Source organism: Epinephelus lanceolatus, chromosome 14 (assembly GCF_041903045.1).
Source record: "Epinephelus lanceolatus isolate andai-2023 chromosome 14, ASM4190304v1, whole genome shotgun sequence".
NCBI lineage: Eukaryota > Metazoa > Chordata > Actinopteri > Perciformes > Serranidae > Epinephelus > Epinephelus lanceolatus.
The window spans coordinates 43,486,035-43,512,122 of NC_135747.1; the positions used below are offsets into that span (position 1 = coordinate 43,486,035).

The window sequence follows — 26,088 nt, forward strand, 5'->3', positions numbered from 1 at the left end:
GGCTTCTCATTCAGAATGAAATAAATCTGAATGAAATCATTCGGAATTAAAGTCTTTCCAGGTAGTTTACATGAGAAATATTCATTCCGAATGAGGGTTTACACAGAGATCAGTTTAATCGCCTTTATTCGGGTCCACGCAAGGTTTGGGGCAGGGAAGGTTTCTGATTGGATAGGGGGCGGGGCGGATATTACGTGTTTAAATTTACCGGAAGAAAACACTGTAGTCCTCGCTCCGAATAACAAGATGCTTGACGCCGCCGTTCTTAGTGCCTTTTTCAGGCTTGTTTTGCTGATATTCTTGAAGCAGCAGTACGACAACAACCTTGTTCTGCTAATGCTTCGTCTGTTGAGGAGGAGAAGGGAGGTAGAAGGTTGAAGAAGGGAGATAGAAGACCGTGCTGTGGCGAATGGAAACCGGTGAGTGCAATGAGTCTGACTGCTCTATCTCAGCCCGTTGCTATGCACGCTATATACGTCATGGCACCAGAAGGGCAAGGAAACGAGCATGAGCGGAAAGACCGGAATGAACTTAAAGAGGAATGACTGTAAACATGCACACAAAATTCTTTCATTCGGAATGACAAACGGAATAAACCACCCCCTTTAATCAGATTAAATTTTCAATTGGAATGACCGTTTACATTACCACTTTTAATCGGAATGGCCTTTCATTCCGAATGAAAGTGGAATTAAACTGTCCATGTAAACGTACTGAGTCTCTTTCAATATAAATGCACTAAGTTGGTACAACAATGTGACTTGATGTTTTTTTTCCCTTCAACTACAAAAACACATGGTTGGGTTTAGGCAATAAAAACATGTTTTTAGGTTTAGCGACATAAACACGTGGTTGGGTTGCGGAAAAAAGAACAGGGTTTTGCTTTAGAATCTCTCCTGGGTGAAAGTCAGGTTTTTGTTGGATTCTGACACCGCAAGGCATTGCTCAGGCAGCGGATTTCAACAACTTCCGATCTAGGTATGTGCACATTGGTTCAGACATCGCTCGTGGTCAGCAAGGTCTGTGTCCGTTATTGAGGAACCAGGGCAACCTTATGAGAAATGGGCTACTGGAACAAGACATAGATGGACTAGATGGACTAGAACAGAGAATATGGACCTATTGGAATGCTACTATTCAAGTAACCCCAGCGAGAGGGGCTACATGCAGAGGTTGTGGAATATATGGATGCTTCGAAACCCAACATCTACGCTGAAACCACCCCTCTTTTCTTTTTCTTCAATTTACATTAGGTTGGTATGCGCATTGCATTATTGAATTAATTTCATATCCTGGTAATTCTGCAGAATTATTAAAATATGTGGCCAACCAAGGCAAAAAAGCAATAAAAGGTTTGGCATATTGATGAAACCTTCAAAAGGTTCTATATAGAACCATTTTATTTGGCAACAAAAGAACCCCAAGGGATTTTTTTAATGAACCCTTGAATCGGTTCTATATAGAACCTTTTGAGGATGTTAAATGAGTACCAACCTTTTATATCTGCAGAAACCTATATAGCAGTGGTTCCTAACTGGTGGGTCATGGTCCAAAAGTTGGTTGCGGATCCAATCTAAATTAACTGCAAGTGAGTCGCCAATGTGTAAAGTTTGTAAAATACACACTGTAATTTGAAGTACAGTGAATTTCTGGTGCATATAGCTTTTATTTTGAAGAGCCATTTCCTGCTGTACATTGAATGATTAATGGACAATGACTTGACAGAGACATAAAACTAGCTTGACGACATGGCCAAATGCAAGTATGATGCTGAATATATAAAATGGTGTTGACCTTGAACTAATAACTAAGGAGAAATCTGGACTCATGGTTGGACCAGTTTGGAACCACTGCTGTATAGACCCCTTAAAAGTTATATAGAGAACCATTAATTCTAAGAGTGTTCATGTATGTGCTTTTTTTTTTTTTTTTTACGTCATATGTACATATATCTTACTTAAGGAAATTTGATATATGCATGCTTATCCATGTGGATAAGACTGCAAATAACATTTGTCTTCGACCCTTTCACTGTTTGAAAGTCCCAGTGGTAGTTGATGAATCAGCATTTCAAAAGGAGATGATTAAGCTGTCTTAGGACAGACTGAAATCCTCTCTGAGGAAAGGATAGTGCATAGAAGTATCCCAACCCAAAACAAGCGGAACTCAGTCAATTGTGAGTGTTTAGGTTAAATCTCTTTTCTCTGAATATACATTCTGAAATATGTGAAATACAAAGATTAATTGATCTTTCCCTCCTGCCTTGCATGTGAAACCTGATTTCAAAAGGATTAAGAAAAACAAGGAATGTCAGTTTCTCTGAGTCAAGGGAGTTAAATGCCCATGAAAGCTGTTCACAATTGTTACATCTTACTAGAATTTGGAGTTCATGAGTGTGTGTGATGTAACTTTCCAAAGTGGTACAACTGTGTTTGGTGCTCAGTTTGTAACTGGCTGGACACAACTGGCCACGCCTGTTGTAGGGCAGAAGGGACGATGAGATGGAGTGGAGAAAAGTGATAAATCAGCTGTATGTGAGAGAGGTTTGGTCAGAGCTCAGCAGCCTCTTGTCTGATCCATAATCTGTGATGATGGAGACTCTGGAAGAAAGTGAACTCTGCTTTCCACAACTCCTCAACTCCTCCTGCAGGAAGCCAAAGCGTCCACTCACTGAGACTGTGCTTATATTCAGTCTCCTTTCCTTCATCTCTCTGCTCACTGTGATTCTCAACCTGCTGGTCATCATCTCTATCTCACACTTCAAGTAACAAAATACTAATTCATTTATTAAAACGACAGACATACAGGAATTAATTGTGCATTGAAAAGAAAATAGACATTGTCAGAACAGTGACGTGTTCATGATGTTTTCTAATGCTGTTACATTTTACTTGTGGATTATATCTGCTATATATCACAGTGGAATTGCAATTCATTGTACAACAACTAATAATGATACACAATGCCCCTCTTTCAATCCAGGCAGCTCCACACCACCACCAACTTCCTCCTCCTCTCTCTGGCTGTCTCAGATTTCATTGTGGGCCTTCTCATGTTCTTTGAGATTTTCCTCACAGTCGGCTGCTGGTTCTTCGGTGACATCATGTGTGTCCTGCATCTGTATCTATCTTATATTATTACTGCTGCCTCAGTAGGAACCATGGTGCTCATATCAGTTGATCGTTATGTAGCCATTTGTGACCCTCTGCATTACTCCATCAAAATCACTGTGACAAGAGTTAAAATCTGTATTTGCCTTTGTTGGATTGGTTCTGTTCTACACAACAGTCTGATAATGATGGATAACTTAAAACAACCAGGCAGGTATCATTCCTGCTCTGGAGAGTGTGTGGTTGTCATTAACTACATTGCAGGAGTTGCTGACCTCATTTTAACCTTTATTGGTCCTGTCACTGTCGTTATAGTTTTGTATATGAGAGTATTTGTGGTGGCTGTGTCTCAGGCTCGTGCCATGCAGTCTCATATTGCAGCAGTCACACTTCAGCGTTCAGTGAAAATAACTGCTAAGAAATCTGAGATGAAAGCAGCCAAGACTCTCGGTGTGGTTGTAGTTGTGTTTCTGACATGCCTTTGCCCATATTTCTCTTCTTCTCTTGCAGGCCAGGACAGCTTGTTTGGCGTGACCTCTGTGCCCATAGAAACCTGGCTGTTCTATTTAAATTCTAGTCTCAACCCAATGATCTATGCTTTTTGCTACCCTTGGTTTTTAAAATCTATTAAGCTCATTATAACATTTAAAATATGTCAGCCTGACTCCTGTGATGCCAACATATTATAGTGGGAGACTGTGGCTGAATCCAAGTGTCCACCCACTAGATTTGCAGATTGAGCTCTCGTGGACTTCAGTTGCACTGCAACATGTCTATTGTCATCATGTCAAGTCAGCGAGGGCGCAAGACTTCAAGGCTGTAAAAGCTGCTGAAAGACAGGCCTCAAGTTTGTTTCATTGTTTCTGTGGAAATGTCCAAGTGACAACCACAACACAGTGATCACTGCAGCTCTTGCCTATGGAACAGTTGTACTCTTATAGCTATAGCCGATATATTTGGCATTGCACTGCACAACTTAAATATGTTAGTCTGCAATTATAAAATTCATATTGATTACCTCTATAGCTTATACATATTTCTGTATCATGATGTGGTTAAATAACATTTTTGCTTACATGATTCAAGTAACATTTTATTACAGAAATTGTTTCACACATTTATAATAAGTTTGTTTCTGTTTTTGTTGGCAGTTGAGAATACTTCAACATCACATATGTATTGCAATAAATTGTGAAGAGTTGCAAGTTAGCCTGAAATTAACTTCTGTATATAAAACTTTGCTTTAAGCTTCCTTATTTAATATTTAAAAGCTGTATCCAAATATATTAAATTGCCTAACGTAAAATATAATGTAGTGGTGTAAAACTGGTACAAAATAGTAGCCAAAATCAGTTCTTTAGCAGCCAATCAACTTGTTTGGGAGCTACCTGGCACCCATCTTTAAAGGTGCTTTATGACACCTTTGACAAATGGTGCTAAACAGTATCACAGACCGGTTCTTTTGCTTGTAGTCACAATAACCTCCTTTGATGCTGTATAACCCTTAGTTTGAAATGTGCTGTACAGCACGTTTGTGGAATAGTGCTGTAATGAATCATCAGAGGTTCCATATATCACTATATTGCAAAAATGGTGCTCAAAAAAAGGCCTGTCACAAAAATTACTTTATCGACTTATCATGCGATATCTGGACAAGATTTATTGTTCAATTTTTTTTTTCTTTTGAGGTCAAAGTGCTTTGAAAGTGTATACTTAAAGTATCATTATATCAGTGGCATAAAATGGTTTCGTAATGACAATAATATTGTTTATTTTAATTCTTACAATTGGACAATATATTGTCCAACAGCAGTAGTTTTCAGAACACGTCTACACTGCAAGGAGCTCCTCTGAACACTCTGGAACATCTTTCTTGTCAGTCACCTGGCACAAGGGAGCAGTTGCAGACCAGTGGGGGCAACCTGAGGGTATCTAAAGTCTCAAGGAGTAAAACTTGATAAACCTGTAGCATTTCAGATCTATCTTGTTGCTCAGCGTGGAGGGTAAAACCTTCTCCAGTGTCATGTCGACTAATGACAAAGTTTCACCCCAAGAACAACACTCATTATGACAGTACAGAAAGGCAGAATACTCGGAGTGCCTTTGTGCTCGGAACACACCTGATCAGTAACTCAGCCCACCAGGGGAGTGCACACAGGGAATGGAGACCATGTAGTTCTTTGCAGTACAGTCTGACCATAATGGACTCTGTAGATAGTCACCAGCTCTGCTTCCTTCACCATCTTTTGGAAGCAGAACCTTGAATTTGCCCATGTGGTAGCAGTCCACAGTTTGGAAGTTCAAAACACCCACATTGGTGCCTAAACAGCCACTGGAAACACAGCAATGACTTGCTGGATCACAACCAGTTTTGCTGTATGTTGGTCTCAAACAGTCTGCAGCTTGGCAGGCGTCTCACCCAGGTGTCGTGCCAATGTATCCTCATGGTTCTTATGATATCCGATGACTATGCACTCCAGTAATGACGTTATGTCCTTAACGTACAGTTACGTAATTAACCGTGTTGGGGACGTTACTTTAAAAAAGTAATTAGTTATAGTTACTCGTTACTTTCCCCAAAAAGTAACTGAGTTAGTAACTGAGTTACTGCACTATAAAAGTAACTAATTACCTGGAAAAGTTACGATAGCATTACTTTTTTAAAAATAAAATGCTCAAATATGTCAAATTGCCTGGACACCCCCCCTTAATGGAACTGTATGTGATGAAAGTCAACTGTAACTCTACCAAACCAACTCGCCGACCAAAAACGTAGAAAGAATAAATGAATGAATGAAAGAAGTTGCATATAACAAGCCATTTTACTTTCACTGACAGTGGTGGTATGCTGAACAAGATCTGAATGATGAGTACATATTTCACACAGAATCTGAATCTGCACACAGCCTTTGAATTGTCCCCCTCTTGAAGTTGAATCTTTTAATCTCTCTCTTTCTGCATATCTTTATTGTGTTCTTTCCATATTTCGCCCACTTGTTAGCGAAATAGTTAAAGAACCTCCATTAATCGCACAATTTCAATGTGAAAAGTCTCATTGGCTGACCGTCACCTGTGTGTATGTGGAGAAGGAGAGGGGTGGAGGGAGCGGAGCTGTGGAAACATCCTGCAGTCCAACATAGTATCATGTGTTTGAATAACTTATCATTCATTAGGAGACAGTAACTTTTTTGATTAGTCATTAATGAAAAAAGTAGCGCCATTAGTAACGCCGTTTATTTATAACGCCGTTATTCCCATCACTGGTAATCAATGTAAAGTTACAGAGGTTGGGTTTAGGAAAAGAAACATGGTGAGGACGTATCTATAAAATGACTCAGTGTTCACATAGTGCCAAACACACATCTCCAGGGGATCATCCCGGGAGAAAGTCTGGGTTTTTGTGACCCATCTATCAACCACCCCAACCTTCAACACATTCTCTGACCTCGTCACATAGACTTTTCCACGTCCACATACAGTTAGGTCCATAATTATTTGGACAATGATACAGTTGTTGTCATTTTGGCTCTGTACACCACCACAATGGGTTTTAAATGAAACAATGAATACCTGCTTAAAGTGCAGACTCTCAGCTTTCATTTAAGGCTTTTTTCAAAAATGTAGTATGAACCGTGTAGGAATTACAACCATTTCTTCACACAGTCCCCCGACTTTAAGGGCTCATAAGTATTTGGACAAACTAACATAATCATCAATTAAACAGTCAGTTTTAATACTTGGTTGCAAATCCTTTACAGTCAATGACTGCCTGAAGTGTTGGACACATAGGCATCATCAGATGCTGGGTTTCTTCCCTGGTGATGCTCTGCCAGCCCTTTACTGCAGCCGTCTGCACTTCCTGCTTGTGTTTTGGGTGTTTTGCCCTCAGTTTTGGCTTCAGCAAGAGAAACGCATGCTCAGTTGGATTCAGGTCAGATGATATGACTTGGCCGTTGCAGAACATTCCACTTCTTTGCCTTAAAAATGTCTTTGGTTGCTTTTGCAATATGCTTCAGGTCATTGTCCAACTGCACTGTGAAGCATCGTCCAATGAGTTTTGAAGCATTTAGTTGAATCTGAGCAGATAATGGTGCCCCAAACACTTCAGCTTTCATCCTGCTGCTCTTGTCAGCAGTCACATCATCAATAAATACAAGAGAACCAGTTCCACTGGCAGCCATACATGGCCATGACATAACAGTACCTCCACCATGCTTCACTGATGAGGTGGTGTGCTTTGGATCATGAGCAGTTCCTTCCCTTCTTCCTTCTCTTGTCTTCCCATCATTCTGGTAGTTGATCTTTGTTTTATCTGTCCATAGTATGCTGTTCCACAACTGTACAGGCTTTTTAGATGGTTTTTGACAAACTCTAATCTGGCCTTCCATTTTTAAGGCTAACCAATGGTTTGCATCTTGTGATAAACCCTCTGTATTTATTCTAGTGAAGTCTTGTCTTGCTTACAAGAGCAGCAGGTCCATCTGATGCTGGTTTTGTTTCATCACTGTAGCCAGTATCTCACTATCACTATCCTCATTCAAATTTTAAGAAGCTACAAATTATATTCAGCCACAAAATAAGTCTGAACTGACTTGGTTGACTTAGGGTGAACCTGCAGCTTTTAAGAACGTTGCAGAACAGAGTGTTGACAATTGTTTGTTTCAACACATCTCATCATGCACCTTTGGTCCGAACTGGGCTTTAGTCCAGGTGAATCAAACAGAGCTAAATACAACCATGCAAACAGTGTGTTGTTTTCCACTCTGGAATCTGGACTGGAATTTATATCTGCACACACTTTGGTGACATGATGTAACTCTCTAAAGTACCACAACTATTGTTTGTTGCTTCTGACTGGCTGGCCTCACCTAGCCACACCTGGGCTTTTGCATCTGTCAGAATTCTTCCTTGGAGGTAAAACTAAAGTGACAGCACTTATAATAGATCTGTCAGGCTCTCTCTTGTGCTGTTACATTCCAGACTAGATCTCTTTTGGTTTGAACTGAACATTTGAGCTTTAGGATGTTTTTCTTTTGTCGTGTGCAGTTTTAACACACCACATGTCCAACCAGTTGCACATCACGCAATGTGGATTTGAAAAGTAAATATGGACATAACTCAGACGCTCTATTGTGAATCAAAGAAATGTTTAACTTATCTGACCCTGAACCCATTCCGTAACTAATAACTACTTTTTATGTTTATATGTCAATACTGTATTGTCTATGCCATGTGTTATATTGATATTTTAAGGTTTTCATGAATATATAAAAGGCTCATTCAGCTGCATTTCTTCATAATAAGTTATAGGAGACATTTTATTAATATAGCTGATAAATAGCAGACTCAAAATCGTTCTAAATAAGTTGGCCTCATATGTTTCTGTGCTCCCTCAGAATGGATCTTTCACTGACAGTCATGAATCATTTAATACATTTGACACCTGACACTGTCAAGTTCTTATCATAGTCTGCATCAGTATCTCTTGGGTAATTACATGGTGTTTGGAAACTGGAATGTTCCATGACAGAAGCCACTCTGCAAAAGACAAAAGAAGAATCTGTGAGAATTCCTTCACTGTGCTGGTGAGTAAACACAATTGTGGACAATGACAAAGAGTCTGTTGTGACCTCTGCACAGGTAGACGAGGCAGCCACATCAGTCTGAGCACATCCAGTGAAAGCTGCTTGACGTCCCTACTCTTCTACAGTTCCTCCAGAAGGTAAGAAAACCTAGAGACTTTTGGCTCACATCTCACATTTTTAAATCAGTTTGATTCTTGCTACAGGTTTTAGGAGAGCTGAATATAGACAAGAAAAAAAAGAAAAAAATTTACAAAATCTACAAAACATATTAATAATTGTGATAATAATTGATTTTTGGCCACACGGAGAGACCAAAAATTTGGATACTGTTACTGCAAAAAGAGTGCTCTTACACACACCTTAATGTAGACATGTGTGCGGGAGATAAAATTAGGTCTGGATGAATTTACATTTATTGTTGCAATCACAGCATCTTAAAAGGGGCTGTTCATCACTTACTAATAGCAGACAAAAAGGCCAATATCTGCTGAATATAGGTTTGGAAAAACTGACTACATTTTGCTGCCTCCAGAATATTTTACATAGGGGCAGCCAGATGGGGCACTAAAAATCTTGGGGTGGCACACCAAAACATAGTAGTAGTAGTAACGAAACTAAAGTGTGAAAGCTAGTTGGAAACAACATTAGTATGAGAGTTAAGGAATAGCAAACTGATATTCTTTGTTTTCTTATTTTATAATAAATATTACTAATTATCTGATGTATATAAGCCAATACTGTTCCAGATAAAGATATACAATGCAGGATTTTCTTTAAAAAAAAAAAAAAATGTATGTGTGGCGGTGTTTCATCAGCAGAGACTGCCCTCTGCCTGTATTTTTTTTTTCTTTTTCTGTGTTTGGGACATTTATGGGCGTGTACCCCACAGCGCTCAGGTGAGGGCGGGGCTTTATAAAAAAGGTAGCGACCAGGTGCCGGACCGTAAGCAGCAGGCATCCCTCATCAAAAGTTTTGCTTTTTAGCCCCCTTTCCGATGAGCTATGCCAACATGGTTGGTACCAATGAACACCTTAAGTTGTCTAGTTTCATGAGATACCACTACTGTCCTAGTTTAATTAATTCTAATTATTTTCACAAGGGGGGCCTGTTGGGGGAGCCAGCATTTTTTTCAGGTTGGCTTTGGGGGTGTCACTGTGGGCTTATAGGAATAGTAAAGTCAGTTGATCTGTTGGTCAAATGCTTTGGCTGAGAGTGAAATATGTTATCTTTCAGCATTAAAGTTAGTTCATGACAGGAATCATTCATGGTCATTAAGCAGCTTTATTTTGAACTGTTTAGAGACAAAGTTTTGCCTAAGTATGAAAGTATTTATTCAGTCACACAATAAGGATTTAACAGAGTACATTTTACCATTCATCCATCAGCGTGTTCTTGAAACAACTTCCCCTTTCAAGGACTTTATTTTGAAGACGGAAATAAAGAAAAGAAGAACGTGATTTAAATATTTCAATTAACGTGTTTTGCATGAGAGTATTCAGACATTTATTATATGCATGTATAGAAAGTCTTAATTATGTCTACTGTGTTTCAGGTTCGTGTCAGCAGACCAATATGTTCGGCTTCATGCTCCACCTGGCCGGACTCAGCCTGCTGGCGGGTAAGAAGGCTTCACAGCTGAGTCATAGCCGACTTTCTTCACACTGCATCCATTTTGTAACCAGAACGGTCTCCAAAGTTATTCTGCCTCACAAACAATAGTGTAGTGCATTACCCCCATAAAATGTCAATTTGTCAAAGGTAGATTCTGATACATTTGAACAGAGCTAACAGTTTCCCCCTCATTCCAGTTTGAAAGCTAAGCTGAGCTAACATAAGCTAAGAAGCTGCTGACTTCAGCTACAAATTTAGCTTTTTGCCGTTTTATTTCGGGGGGCTTTTTGTCTTTTACAAGACAGGACAGATTTAAACGTGAAGGGGAAGAGAGGGGGTCACACAGCAAAGGGCTGCAGGCTGGAATCAAATCCACAGCCACTACAGCAAGGACAATGTCTTTGTATATTGGATGCCCACTAAGGACTGAGCTACCAGTCACCCCAAAGAGATCACTTCTTAATTGGTCCTTGATTGGAACCTTTTGAATTACTTTTTTTTGTAATTTAATCCATATGAGATAAACCTCCACAAAATGTTACCTTGTGTTTAATGTGTCTTCATATCTTCAGGTGCTGCAGCAACAAACCAGGCATTTACTAGGTCTGGGGAGATAAACATCGCCTCCTGTCCCATCACCTACTATGGACAGCAATATGATAAAGTCTATGTGAGTAATATAAATGCACTGAAGTCTGCGTTTGGCCTTTTCCAATGCATAAAAAACAAGATTCAATAAACCAGAACATGGTGCCATTTACACCTCACCGGTGACTCACGATGTGGCACAATATATGACCAAGATGTGGGTAACTTGTAAATGCAGCGGCGTAGAGTGAGAGCAGCTGAAAACCGTCACATCTGAAGAAGATGTGAGACAACAATCTAAACTTATGGCAGTTTTCATTCTTTAGATTTCAACAGGTCGGGAAGAAGTGTGAGAGGCAGCTCCTAACTATATAATAAAAAATATTTACTTTTAGAAACAAGTCTCAAGTGTTTGCCATGGAGATGCCTCTGCAACAATGATATTAAGCAAGTGCCTCTTTGATAATGAATAAATTATATATACAGTAGTGGTTATGTTGGATCTCAGTGAGGTAAAACAATGAATAAAATCATTTTATAAAGCCAGCAGGCATCAAGTGATTGTTTCGCAAGAAAAATTCTTGCACAAAAACACCAAGAGGAGCCCAGATGCAGGTGACCCAGTGTTAAGGGGTTCTTTAATATTCCCTCCACTGAAGTTTTAAGATGCACAAAATCCCCTCAAACAGCAAAAGACAGCGTTGAATTCTCAAACAGGCCTGGAGACCAGAGTTTCTGTTTGCTAACATGAGGTCTGCATTCAATCGAGGAAGAGTCACAATGTACCTGTTCTCAGCTCTCTTCAGCCCTCAGAGAGGGCGTGGTCACACCCTGATTGGCCCAGTATGGAAATGCACCAAGCTGCTCTCCATTCTTAATCAGCAGTCAGTGCCCACACCTGCACAACAGGTGGCCTGAATTACTCTCAACTCTGGGGAGCTGTGACATCAAGCCAAAAATGAAGTGAAAAAAAGGGATTTGACAGCAGGTACCAAACAATGAGGACCTGCTACATACTTTTGTTACACAATATAAAATAGTGTAAAGACACAAGTTTTTTGTGAAGTAAAAATACTTCACTTACTTCAAAACTGAGATTTTTTTTTCCGCATAGTAATTGGCTGACAGGAGGCCAGACTGCTCTCCTTCAGGACAATTTAGGTGATTAAGACATTTTATTTTTTTTGTTTTATTCAAAGCCAAATCTGGGTTTCCTCATACATGTTAAATGTCCCACCTGTGAAGCTGATGTGTCCTTAAAGAGCTTCAACTCTTTCATGTTACATACATAGTAATAGAGATGTGGCTCCAAAATCAGACTGGTGATATCAAACATTTGGAGTCATTAAAGGTCCAGTATGTTGAATTCAGGGTGATATATTATATCCATCCATTTCTGCCATTATATTAATTTTGTTTTCTCTGCTGTATATTTCCCTGATGATAAGAATCGCTGTCTTTTCGTTACCTTAGAATGAGCTGTTTATATTTACATAGGGAGCAGGTCCTCGTATACAGAGGTCCCCACGTTGCTCTGCCTTGTTTCTACAGTAGCCTAGAATGGACAAACCAAATATTGGCTCTAGAAAGGGCAATTCGCATTTTCACCTTGGGGAACATAGCAGCTCCTCTGCAACAAGCAATGTAAGAAAAAACATTTAAATGTGAAACTGCCTTTGAGGTTTTTTTAAACGTGTTTAAATCACCTGGGGCCGTGTTCATATAAGTTCCTCCTACAAAGAGTTGCTCCTAGTGACAAAATTCTTAGAATTATGATGTTTTCTAAGAATTTAGAAGAATTTAACTTAAGGTTAAGGCTAGATCTGGTAAAGATAAAAGTTAATTACAAAGCTTCTCAGCCCTTCAGAGAGCACCTAAGGTGAAAAATTGTGAGGAATCGGATGGAGGGCTTTTAAAGGTGAGTTATTAATCAGAGCAGAAAATGGTGAAAACACAAAGTGGTCAGAGAAATATTCTCCAAACACTGAATGACAGTGTGTAAATGAAATGCTGGTCGATCTTATCAGAGATACACACATACAACGCCAGAAACAAAATTATCACACAGACACAAACACAAAGATGTTTGAAAAATGGTAAAAATAGGCAGAGTAAGGAGCTCTCTCAGAGTATGCTCATAATGTTTGTGAATACAGCTCCTGGTCTGTTTGTTTTGGAGAGGAGGAGACCTCTGCAGAGAACTCCCAGTCACAACCCCGTGCAATGAACACTATAGCAATTTAACATGTGAGCTCATGCTCTGTACTGTACATGAAGTTTCAGCTAGACATCACAAAATCCTATGAATCCTACACACTGCTTCTGCAAATAAAGATTTTAAAAAATATTTCAAACAAAAATGTTCAGCTGCGTGAATAAGAAAAAAAAGCCTTTTCATTGGTTGTGTCTCTTCTGTGATTTTGTTACAGGTGGCCTTCAGTGCTGACAGATTTGCAGTTTGCTTCAATGGCTTATACAAACCTGGAATCAAAAACGACTGTATTCTGATGTCTGGAGGAACCGCTGATAGAGGTGACCTGGCAGTACTTACTAAAGAAATACCCACAGGATCTGGGGTTCATGACCTTCTGCCAAACCTTAAGAATGCTGGGAAATGTGTCAACATAATTCCTTTAAAGGACAGTCAACAATCTGAAGTGAGTTGGTTTCAGTTCTATGGTTTTGACCAGTGTTATGATCAGTCATTGTAGTTTTCATGAAATGATGTATAAGAAAGGTCCATTTTAAATTACGGCCTCTTCTAAAAATTTGTTAGTTGTCTCTGTGTCTTTGTGTCCATTTCCTGTTGACAGATTGAACAAGTTGAACTTGGCAACTTTGGGACGCAAGCGATTCTGGCAATCAGGACTTATTCTGGATACCCAAATGCTACTGTTGTAAGTATAATGTTTAAAGTGCTGGACCTTGCACATTTGGAACCCTAGACTAGCTTGCTCTAGTGCCCCGATAAAAACAGACAAAAAACAATGACCCATCATTTTGTGCCATTGTCTATACAAAGGAGAAATGTATTCTTTTTGCATTTGATGAGCCTCCTCTATGTGTTTTAATCTGTGTATGGGCTTTTTTTCTATCAGTGGGACTGTTTATTTTGTCTACATTTAGCTGATGTAACAGACAATGACTTTTTTTTTGTTTTTGTTTTTTTTTACTTTTTAGGAGACCGATTCACAGGTCAGTGGCCTCTCGGTTTCTAAACAGACATTCCAGACAGCTGACGCAAATATAGGTGTCATCACAGACGTGAGTGGGTGCAGACTCTCAGGTTAGTAAATCCAGGAGGTCCTAAAGTGGAGCTGTATGACTCAAAAGCAAATTTGGGACATTTTATTTTGTTTAATTGGCCTACAGTTTATATACCCGTGAACTATGTCTGACTATTTAAGCTACCGACATAACTTTTCTTAACTCCTAGGTGCTGCTTATAAGACAAACACGACAGTATGGAACCCAAACATCTGCTCTACTGTAACCTGTGATGTGAGTGGAGTCGCTACTGCTGTTAGTGACTGTGGTCCCATGGAGCGTTGCAAGGGCGATGGGAGGTAAATATTTTGTATATATTTTTCTACTCTTTTTTTAATCTTGTTTTTTATACGCCTTCTTTTGCACCAAAGTGGGCAGTATCCCAATTTTGTTGTGCTGTGCTACACAAGTATGACTGTACAATGACAATAAAGATTTCTCTCTCTCTCTCTCTCTCTCTCTCTCTCTCTCTCTCTCTCTCTCTCTCTCTCTCTCTCTCTCTCTCTCTCTCTCTTTCTATCTCTCTCACTCTGAGGAAATGGTACAAATGAAATTTCCCCCAAAAATGACACACCAAAAACGTCAGCTCAGTCGGGACCACTTCAGTTAACAAAAACTTTATTTCCATTTTCAGTATTATATTTCGTAGTATGGCTCTGTTCTGGGGCCTTCCATATGCATACGAAGAAGCCTGAGGCAGAGAGGGCACGGCTCCCTGCCCTTCCATGCGCCTATGTGGAAAGTCTAAGGCAAGGGGAGCAGCAGCAAATGGCTTGCATAGAAAGGAATCATGTGATCAGCTGACTCTCTTCCATCAATCAGCTGATCCATCAGTTGAACTAACATGCTCAATTTCTCCAACTTCAGCTGATTATGATTGCCAACAATATTCAACCACATTACGGTAATCAGCTAAGCTTGTGGATACTGGTCTTTCGGTCTTAATCAGTTTGACGGCACAAATACAAAGAAAAATTGTTGGAAAAATGACATAACAGCTTTCCTGTTAGGTGTTGTGACCTTTGACCTTGACCTCTTCACTGAAATGCTGTTTTGATAAACAAATTGTGCCACTGAAATGGATTTAGTTCCGCTATACATTTTCCATTCCACATGTCACAGCCCAGTCGCCAGAAGAAAATGTTGGCATTGTATGTTTCTGTAAACCACAAATGAGTTACACTTCAACTCTTCTATAGTGGGCTGATGATTTCACTGGGAGGTTGAGGCGCTGGTGGATGATATGACACCTAGGCAAGATGCCTGCCAAGCTGCAGACCACTGTTCAAGACCAACAAACCAAAAACACAGGTTGTTTTTTAGCGAGTTGTTGCTGTGTTACCAGCAGGACAGCGCCATGACAAATGGTAGTTTTTTAACCAGACATCATGCATGTCTAGCGGGGATTGTTCCCCCCAAATATTGGTATTTTAATCCAAAACATGATTGTTTCCTAACCATAACCAGCTGGGTTTTGTGCTTCAAGCTAACCACACATTAACCACAGCATTGTTGAAATGTAAAGTTTCAACATATCTCACATAATGACAATGGCAAGTGTAGCTTATCTGGGGTTTGAGGAAATACCAACATTTTTTCTGGTGACTGGGCTGCATATTGCTTCCAGTCTTTACCAAACACTGATGGTGTTATTTTCTGTTTGTATGTGTCTCTCGCTGCCCCCTTCAGTTGCATGTTGAACACCATGTGCACTGTGACCGCCTCCACTGTCATCGATTTCATCGGCAGAGTTCACTCTGTCCCGGACCGATGCGGGTACACTCTGATGGAGTGCTCATCGATCCCAGGCTTCCGGGTGCTAGGGGTTTTTCAGGAAAGACGCCGTAGAGATGTTAGCTTTTTGGATCATGTCATACTGCAGCTGGACGGGGCAGGGGTTAAGATTTTCCTGGAACAAGGCGGCAGAATTCGGGTAAGTTACCTATTATTACATTTGCCTGAGTAATGTGTTTTAGATCATCAGTAGCTGACATTTAGTACAGTCCAGGCAGTGGCTGGTGAAGGTGGTCAGACTGCACTTTTTGTACCCACAGAAACACACAGGCACAGACAGACAGGCAGGCTTGGATAACAAATGACCGCACTCTAGTGTGGCCTGTAATGCAGGCTGCATACAGCAATGTCTTACTTTTAGTGAGACAAAATAAAAAGGCAGATTCAGTTCAATTCAAATGTTACTTCAGACTTACAAGAGGGTCCACATTGATAACAGGAGAAAAGGTGTTGAACAAAAATGCTACCCATCCTTACCAAGCCTGGGCCATTAACAATTATCAAATGGACTACATTTTATACAGAAGCATTTGTGCTGGCAGTCAGGCTGGAGGTGGTGAGAGGGGAGCCCACAGCAGCTGGGGGAAACCGGCCTTTTATATCACAAACTTGGAGACCAGAACCACTCAGCTCCCTGGATTTACCTGCACAATCACACAGTCAATCAGCTCACCTGCAGCCCATCACACACAGACTCCACAGCAGCATAAACCGAGTCACCAAGTCTTTCTTAAGGTTCAAAAATAGTTGTGTGTCTTCCTCTGACCAGAAATATGGGCTTTTCTTTTGGACATGCATCTGTACCCCACTCTTGCTAACTGTTGGCTAGTCAGTTTGCGTACAACACACAGAGCTGACCATAAACAGGCATGAGACTGTGTGTTGCAGACTGTTGCAGTAAAACCCCAAGTGAGACGCATAGCACAGCAGCTCAGTGGCCTAGCGGTAGAGTGTCTGCCCTGAGACTGGGAGGTCGTGGGGTCGATCCCTGGCCGGGTCATACCAAAGACTATGAAAATGGGACCCATTGCCTCCCTGCTTGGCACTCAGCATCAGGGGTTGGAACTGGGGGGTTACATCACCACATGATTCCCGACCGCGGCACCGCTGCTGCTCACCGCTCCCTCAGGGGATGGGTCAGATGTGGAGAACAAATTTCACACACTCAGGTGTGTGACAATCAGTGGGACTTTAACTTTAAACTTTAACTTACTGAATGTTTACGTGCCAAAATAATGCTATTAAAACCTGAATAATATCAGCATATCCCACGTCTTAATTGGAAAATGCTACATTTGGAAAAAGGCTTAATTCTGAAAACCCAAATGGAATATGCTGCTTACATGATCCATATCCAATTCAGCAACTTCAGAAGTTGTCAAAATCCAGCGCTTGGTCAGTGACTTCATCAGACAACAACGAAAAAAGCCATCCTTTCACAATGGTATGATATGCGGCCAGTTGTCATTTTTGTGTAACAGCGCAGGGGGAAATGCGGTGGGACAACAACGACAATTAGAACTGCAGAAGTCGGAGTAAGGCGGGCAGGAGGTGTGGTAGATGGGTCCAACAACCACTGACTTTCACCGAAGAGGCAGGTGTTCACTTCCTGTAAGATTGTAGAGTCAAACCCTGTTCTCTCTTCCTAAACTCAACCACATGCGAGTGGTTTATGTCAATTTATGGTGTTGTACCCACGTAGTGCCTTTTTTTGAAAGAGACTGTATGCAAACTGTACATTTCCTGTGAAAACAGAAGTGTATTCTGAAAACAGACAATGCATGTAACAGGCTGAAGTTGACACGGCGTCCCAGAACGTCCAACACATCCAGGGTATAATGGATGTCATATGTGGACGTGGAAAGTGCACGTACAATCACCGATATGTGATGAGGTCGGAGTGAGAATGTGTTGAATTCAGAATGTTGTCCCATTCGGAAAAATAGTGGAATATTAGTGTGCATGTAAACAGACCCAGTGTCACTGTGTATTTGTGATGTGTGAGTAAATATCTCCTCTGTCACTTCACTCCTCTGTTGTTATGAAGCTGAATGACAAAGTGCTGACGCTCAACGCCACAGCTCAGGTGGTCCACGGTGTGGAGCTCTCCAGGGTCCGGTCAGGGGTGACTGCTAAGATATCAGCCTCCAACCATATGGTGTCTGTTCTCTTTGATGGTTACACCGCACTAATCCACATGACAGGTACACATGAACTCAAAGCTAAAGGAGGTCGAGGGGCTGTGATAAAATTGTGGGTTCATGTCATATCCGTTTACTTCCTCACACGGATATTACTATTATATATTTGCTTAGTAGAGCACTGTTGGTTGGTGTAGTTTTCCTGGGAGCTTTCTCTTTGCAGATGAGACAGAAGGCACATTAAAGGCTGTGCACACCCACACAGGTGTTTTCTGTTATTCCGGCTGATTTGACCTCTACTCAGGTTGCAGGGGGGCAAAGCTGTGCTGGTAATTATATAGGTATCCAGTCTGTCCAGCTCTAACAGGTTCAACGAAGCAAACAGGAGAATTAGAGAGATGTCAGTCAAGCAGTCTTTACATATCCACACAGGCCTGAGGCAAAGTCTAATCAGCCAATATTATTAAAACCAGTTGTGTGGATAAATCATGAATGTACATGATCTTTCGATTCCATGACAAATGTACACCCCAACTTTAGAGGCATACTATGCAGGGTTTTCCTAAGAAGATAATGTGAAGACTCATTCAGAAGTAATCCCTCTCAGTCATCACTCATGACCCATTAGTCTTGAGTGGTGGTTTGTTTCCCTGTAGAATCTCTGCCCTCTTCCTGCATTTTCTTTTCATTTCACAGTGTTGGAGACAATGTGGCGATAGCATGCAGGTGAAGTGAGGGCTGAGTGAGATGGCTGAAAATGTTGACATGATAAAACATTTTCATATTAGTTGATATCAATAACTATCATGATAAATGTCAAATTTCTTTTGAGTTAAAACACCAATTGTTGCTCCTCAGAGAAAACTGTAGAAACCATACAAGTAGTTATGGTTTAAACTATTAGATCAGAACATGACAAGTGTTTGCCAAACAGCAGAACACTTCTTAAGTCTGAGTTAGATTCAAAACATTCATTCATTTTCCATAACCACTTATCCTGTTGGGGGTCACAGGGGGGTGGAGCCTATCCCAGTTGACAATGGGCGAGAGGCGGGGTTCACCCTGAACAGGTCACCAGACTATCAGACAACCATTCACACTCACATTCACACCTACGAAGAATTTAGAGTCACCAATTAACCTGCATGTCTTTGGACTGTGGGAGGAAGCTGGAGCACCTGGAGGAAACCCACGCTGACACAGGGAGAACAGGTCAGCTCCACACAGAAGGGCTCCCCCACCCCCAGGTTTGAACCCCCCACCCTGAGCTCCAACCAGGAACCCTCTTGGTGTGAGCTGTCAGTGCTAACCATTGAACCACCATGCCACAGATCCAAAACAATTCTAATCAAAATAATGTCAATTAATCAAACAGTAGCACGTCAAACCTTACGTACAGATGGTTTCAAACATTTTGTGACGATTTAAACAAAAGACAGAGACAAAAGAAAAATCTCAACCATGGTCAGTACTTTCTGTACAAGTGTTAAAACCACAGTTAGTAAAATCTGCCATTTCTCAATCAAACAAGTAACGTGGGGTCATTCCCTGCTGATCTGATGTGACTCAGGCAGAAATCATGTTCACAAACAAGAACATTTATGAAAGTTTCATTTACGTTAGGATTAGTCATGTTATGTCATATCATTCTAATGTAATAGCAGGTTTTATTCATGTTGATTTGCTAACTTACCATTTGCATGAGATGTGGCAAATTCAATCATGGGGTAGCGCAGCACTGTTATGCAGGGTGAAATCATCCACCCAAGCATCCATTTTCAACCGCTTATCCAACGCAGCAAACTATTCCAGACACCCCTCTCCCCGGCAACACTGTCCTGCTCCTTCTGGGGGATCCTGAGGCGTTCTCAGGCCAGATGAGATATATAATTCCTCCAGGATGTATCATGTTAATGGACCAAGGACCATAATGGACCAAGAATAGCAATACTGAAACTAATTATATTCTTAGCAAAAGCAAGCTTTTAAAACCACTGACTACCGGCTGTCCTTTAGTGTGCTCCTGTGAGTGTCCACTTTAAAAGTTTATTCATCTGTCATATGTTCTCTCCTGAAAACGACCAGGACCAAGTGCATCACCCATGCATGGCTTATGTGGCAATTCCAGTGCATCTTTGATTGAAGGCAGAGTTACCGAACACTCGGCTGCTGGGTAAGACCTCAAAGACAATAACTTGATGACAGCTTCTTCTCATTTGAGCAAATAGCTTTGGAATACACTGCAGATAAAGTATTAGTTGTTGACCAGTCTTTGATCTTTTAATGTTTGTTGCCCCACAGCTGTGAGACACAGTACAATGACCCTGCTGACAGTTCAATCAACTGCAACACCACAACTAAATGGTAAACACAGATTAAACTCTATTTTGATTAATAAACAGGCATCATTAACCTGTAGGGCACACTTCACCACATTTAACATGTTGTGGTCTCTTTTAAATAGGGATGAATTTGAAACTTAAAACACCCAAAACCCCCTTTACTTTGTTTACTATGGTACATGTCTCACTGTCCTTGATGACTGGACTTTTACATTTCGTACTTGAACAGGTGCAATCACCTGAAGCAGGCTCCCTTCACTGCTTGCAATAAACACATCGACCCACAGCCCTTCATTACTGCCTGCACACGCACTTTGTGCAAATACCCTGCAGTGGATGGGCTCAAGTGTCAGTTCCTGGAGGCCTATGCCTGGGCCTGCAGCCACCACAGCAATGTCACGGTGGAGAGCTGGAGGACAAAGACCAAATGCCGTAAGACTGTCTTTCAGTATCTGTGGTTGTTCACATGACCTAATAGGCCTGACAGTACCTTGTGAATAAATAAATTAATTTATTATATGACAACTTTATTTTAAGCCACATCTTCGTCTTCTGAAGTTCTGTTGCTCTTTTAATTTATCTTTAGTTTGAATAGCGTTTGACAGCAGAATTGTATTGTCAAGTCATTATGCTAAAAGTGGAAACAGACAGCTTTACCCCAGCTAGGGTTTCCAAGTGGTATTGTTATTGTTGGTGCTTTCCTCAGAGCCTTGCCAGTACCAACAACACAGTATGCATTTGCTTTCCACAGTTACTTCGGTTTTTGCTACTGGGGATAGTAACTGCAAATAACCTACACTGATAGTTTTTGGTATCTAGGAATAGCTATCAGTAGCTACCAGAGAAAACAGAAGCGCTATCTCTTCCTGTTTTCTTGCAAAATGGTTGAAGCACTTATTTTGTGCTGGAAATAGAGCTTTCACATTCCTGAGAGATTATTCCAGGTGGCAGACAGAATGATAAAAGTGAGGTTTATAGGGAACCAATCCAACTGTCAATGGTGTCATTATTCTACAGCCATGACATTGTCCAATTAATATTTACCTCATGATGAGTTAAAACACAAACCTTGCCTATGTCCACTTTATAAATTGGCAGATTTCTTTGTTTGGTACCATCCCATTTCAGAATTGAATTCATCTTCAAACTGAGGGCCATTGTTTTCTCATCTGTAGCTTTCCTGATGTGTGTTTGCAGCTGCTGTGCATCAGGCCGTCTGCCAGGACAGGTTCTGCAGTGCTCATGAGTTCTGTAGTGAGAGATATCGTGGGGAACCCCGCTGCATCTGTCGGGCCCTTTTTGCCTCCAACTACAAGTCGGCAGGCACTTTTGGTGAGCCATTACAATTGTGTCAACTGCTATTTCATTAGCAGCTGGAAGGATTTCTCAGAGGGCCAGCTGTTTCAGATTCATTGACTAAATGTGAAACATTCACAGACCATATATCGAGGATTGGACCCAGAGGATGGGACAACCTTTTCCTTTTTAAAAAATCAAGTAGCTTTTGGTTGTTGCTGTCATCTCCCATAACACTTAGTAAGAAATGTTAAACTTTATAAAATGTGGCTTTAATTTTCTTAATTTTACAGACTGAAGGTGAAAACACGCCACAACGCATCATGTGACATGCGTCAAGTGCCGCTGCGAGCACACACTGGATGTGTCACACTGCAGCTGGTCAACAGATAACCACACAAAGTTATTACTACATTAACTGACAGATCTCTGCATTAGCTTAAACTCAGCCCATAATTAAAGTTGATGCCTCACCTAAAGAGCCGATCTCCAGAGCTGTGACTCCACAGGAAAGCATCTGTTTGGCCATTGTCTTTATAATGACAGTATTGTGAGTCATTTAGCTTGGGAGATTTCTCAACCTCAACAATGAGCCTCTCCTCATCGATTCATCGTCAGACACAGCACACAGCAACAGCTAAAGAGTTCTCATTATACATCAGGGGTGAGGAGAGGAGTTGAGCTGCTGTAGGAGCTGAGATTTTAAAAAAAAAAACCTGCTATGGTGGGAGCTGGTCTGTACAAGCAGATAGCAGTGAGGGGATAATGCATTTAATTCCTGGGGCAGTGAGGCTGGAAATAGGACAGTAATGTGAAGTGCCGCGGGGCAGCATATCTAGGAGCATCGACGGGCATCTAGCCGCCGGTGTGGGGTTGTACATTGAAATAGTGGCACATTTCTTGCATTCGAAGAGAAAGGGGGAGTGCACACCAGGGTTGGAGAGGTGCTGACCATTGACGAGAAAAATACAAATTTGAAAAAAGATGTCAGGCGCACACTCTAAGACTCGATGCAAAAATATTTTCTTTTATTCAAGTACCAACCTTTCCTCCAGACCATCTTCATCAGGGTTTTTGATGACCCTGATGAAGACGGTCTAGTCGAAACGTTGGTACTTGAATAAAAGAAAATATTTTTGCATTGAGTCTTAGAGTGTGCGCCTGGCATTTCTTGCATTTGCCACCAGTGTGTTTTGGCCTTATAGCTAGCAGACAGGTGTTCATTTGACATGTTTAGGCAATTTTTTTGGGCACAGAATACTTATAACAGTGAGCTATCAATTAAAAATTATTTCATCCATAAAATCACATGCAGTAGCATTAAGAATAGGTGTTAAAGTGATACAATTTAAAAATCCACAAAACTCTCAAAGGGTCCTTTACAAAACTGAAAAAAGACTGCAGGGAAAAAAAATCAGTGTTGAATTTATGTGTACATGTTCCTGATGTTTGCTTTTGTGGACAAAAGCTAAATGAATATCATATTGTTTTTTAAACTGATGGTCAGGTGAGCCAACGGTCTGCAGGCATAAATCTGCTTCAGTGTCTCTCGCTAATTGTCTCTTGGAGGACAAAAGCATCGACTACTCTGTCTTACACCTCAATGACCAGGACTGCAAAGGGGAAATGGACAACATGACCCACATGGTCACGTTCAGCTTCGACAGCAGCAACACTTGTGGTACAGTGGTCATGGTGGGTATCCTTAGATACTAAATCCCTTTTTATAGTAGAAACTTAGTGTTTGTAGTCATTATGTGGTTGCATGAGTGTAGTTAAAGATATGAAAGTACTATTGTTGTACTTACTAAAAGCGTCACTGTACAGTACAGTAACTGCTGCAGCCTAAAACCTTCATATTTGTTAATGTACTCGGACTCATCCCCAGGTCATCAAATACCAACGCACTGATAGCAACACACAGGGCACCCTTTAACGTATCTATGTGACGCACACATTGCAACACCTGGTTTCAAAGAACAAATCTGCTTGATAAGGTTTCAAGAAAAGATTTGGGTTAAAATAAATGTGTTTGTTTTGTAATGTTGCATCAATATCACACGCCAAAGGTCCTGACAAATTTTTGGTATTTGACAACCTGGGTGCGGGAACAGGTTGAACTGTTTGGTTGATTTGAAATTGCAGTGACAATGTCTTTCTCCATGTGACCATGTAGGCAAATAACAGTCAAATTATCTACAAGAACAGCATCATGACACGAAACATCTCCACGTTTGGCTCAATCAACCGTCACAGCCCAGTGCATATTGACTTCTCCTGTTATTACACTCAGCCGGATATCAAGACCGTGGCCATCAAACTCAAACACAGGTGTGTGGTGGTTACGTACATCATGTAGTTTCATGGTTGTCACCTTTCTGTCACCAAGAGCAAGTTGACCAAGCTAAACTTGGTTATTGTTTGCAGTCTGAAGCATCTCTGTATCTCTGCTTTCCAGCTCAGTGATCCAGCAGATTACCTCTGGAGAATGGACTTACAATCTGACCATGAAGGCCTACACCAGCGCTGACCGTATGAATGCTATCCAGTCGAGCACTGACATCCAACTGGATGAGAAAATCTGGGTGGACCTTGAGTCAGATGGGCTGGATGAACAAATGGTTGTTCTGGTGACTGACTCCTGCTGGGCAACCGATCAGCCTTCGCCAAGTGGAAGCCTGAGATACGACCTCATAATCTCAGGGTGAGACACACAGAGATACTCATGGTAATTAAACCTGTCTTTATTGTTGTCTGCAAGTCTGTGTCATGTCTGCTTTCCTGTTTTTGAGCAGCTGCCCTAACCCTGCTGATGACACAGTGAAGATCGAGGGCAATGGACTGGGGACGTCCAACTCCTTTTCTTTCAATGCGTTTGAGTTCTCTGGCAAGAATGATGGCGTCTACTTGCACTGCAGATTGGAGCTGTGTGTCCGGGATGGGGATGCTTGTGTCCCAGTATGCATGAATATATTCACATAAATAGTAAACATGTAAATAGTGAAATTTAGAAATACTGGCACAAAAAGACAGATATTTGTAATAAATGGCATCAGTTGTTTTGCTTCTCACTGTTGGGCCTCAAAAACCTGTGCCGACCCGATCCTAAAACTGAATCTCTCTGTCTTTAAACTGCACAGACATGCAGCCACTCCAGGAGAAGGCGTAGATCTGCCATGCCAAAATATGAGGATGAAAATCCTGCCTTTATCACCATGGCCTGGACTTTTTAGGGTAAGTGCAACTCTCTAGCTGATTCACTCTTCCTACTTCAACAACTTCTGAGCTCACTTTAAAGACGATCTATTATGCCCACTTTCAGGGTTAGTACTTGTATTTAAGGTTTCTTGCCTCTTTAAGCATCCCTTGCAAAAAAGCGCAGTCTGCTCTAATTGGTCAGCATTTCCTGGTCTTCCAAATCACTGCAGTTCTGCAATTGTTATTCAGCTCGGGGAATGACTGTAACAGAGAATAGAGAAACTTTTTATCATGGAAAATCACCAATAAAAGTTGATCCAGCAGGAATAGGATCCGAAATGTGGGAGAAATTAACATCAGCAACAAGGAAACTATTCAAACAAATATAAACTTCAACCTCCAGATCTTGACAAAACACCCACCCTGTTACAGATAACAACAAATTCCCAAAGATTAAAGTACAAATATCTCCAAAATAGCTAACAGCTAATGATATCAGCAGTTCCTTTCTTTAATTTCACTGCTGCTTTGGTAAAGACACATCTGTGTTATCGATTAAGAACTAGCAATAACTTGGATTTTATCTTCCTTAGGTTTCCATGAAGATTCAGACTCACCAAGAAGTCAAATACCCATAGTGAATCATTTCTTGAGTCTGGGATCAGTTATTATTGCTGTGAATGTATACCAGCACATATAATCCTAATAACCAATCAGTTCTATCTGTAAATTTGTTTGGTCTTGTTTTGGGTTTCTGGGATTTCTTTCTCTGAGACGGTGAAAGTGATTTCTACAGCTCTGGAGACTTACTGAGTTGATCGGCGGCAGAGTGTCTGGAAGTAAGCACCTGGGATTACTTGATCCCATAAACGTGGATACTGTGATATTTAGGGAAATCTTATGTGGAATATGTTTCAGTGGAATGTGTGGCATTCTTCTGACCAAGTTTGGACAAAACTGCAATCAAACAATGTTGGGATTGTTTGACATTATAACCTGCTTCTATCTGTAGCTTTAAAAAGAAAAGAACATGTATGCTTTACTGTATCTGCCTTTATTATGATCAATAAACATCATAGATGTGTGGTAATGTAACATGAGCTTTGTAGTGTTTATTTTAAGGTATACCTAATAGTAACACTGTCACAGGCCTGAG

General features: G+C 40.9%; 2 protein-coding genes across 2 annotated transcripts; both read left to right on the forward strand.

Annotated features, from left to right (window-relative positions):
- The first annotated feature begins 2,588 nt into the window (after positions 1 to 2,588).
- LOC144466830 (trace amine-associated receptor 13c-like) lies at positions 2,589 to 3,799 on the forward strand. Its single transcript, XM_078174239.1, has 2 exons — positions 2,589 to 2,764; positions 2,983 to 3,799. The coding sequence occupies exons 1-2, from the start codon at positions 2,589 to 2,591 to the stop codon at positions 3,797 to 3,799; spliced, it is 993 nt and encodes a 330-aa protein (XP_078030365.1).
- A 4,924-nt stretch (positions 3,800 to 8,723) lies between these two features.
- LOC117248980 (alpha-tectorin-like) lies at positions 8,724 to 26,027 on the forward strand. Its single transcript, XM_033614254.2, has 19 exons — positions 8,724 to 8,832; positions 10,248 to 10,313; positions 10,879 to 10,976; positions 13,324 to 13,551; positions 13,708 to 13,791; positions 14,075 to 14,180; positions 14,331 to 14,460; positions 15,851 to 16,094; positions 18,003 to 18,159; positions 20,182 to 20,269; positions 20,398 to 20,460; positions 20,668 to 20,870; positions 21,636 to 21,770; positions 23,242 to 23,429; positions 23,911 to 24,065; positions 24,193 to 24,438; positions 24,530 to 24,692; positions 24,875 to 24,968; positions 25,526 to 26,027. Exons 2-18 carry the CDS (start codon positions 10,268 to 10,270, stop codon positions 24,965 to 24,967), a joined length of 2,427 nt encoding a protein of 808 aa, XP_033470145.1. The 5' UTR covers positions 8,724 to 8,832; positions 10,248 to 10,267; the 3' UTR covers position 24,968; positions 25,526 to 26,027.
- The last annotated feature ends 61 nt before the right edge of the window (positions 26,028 to 26,088 follow it).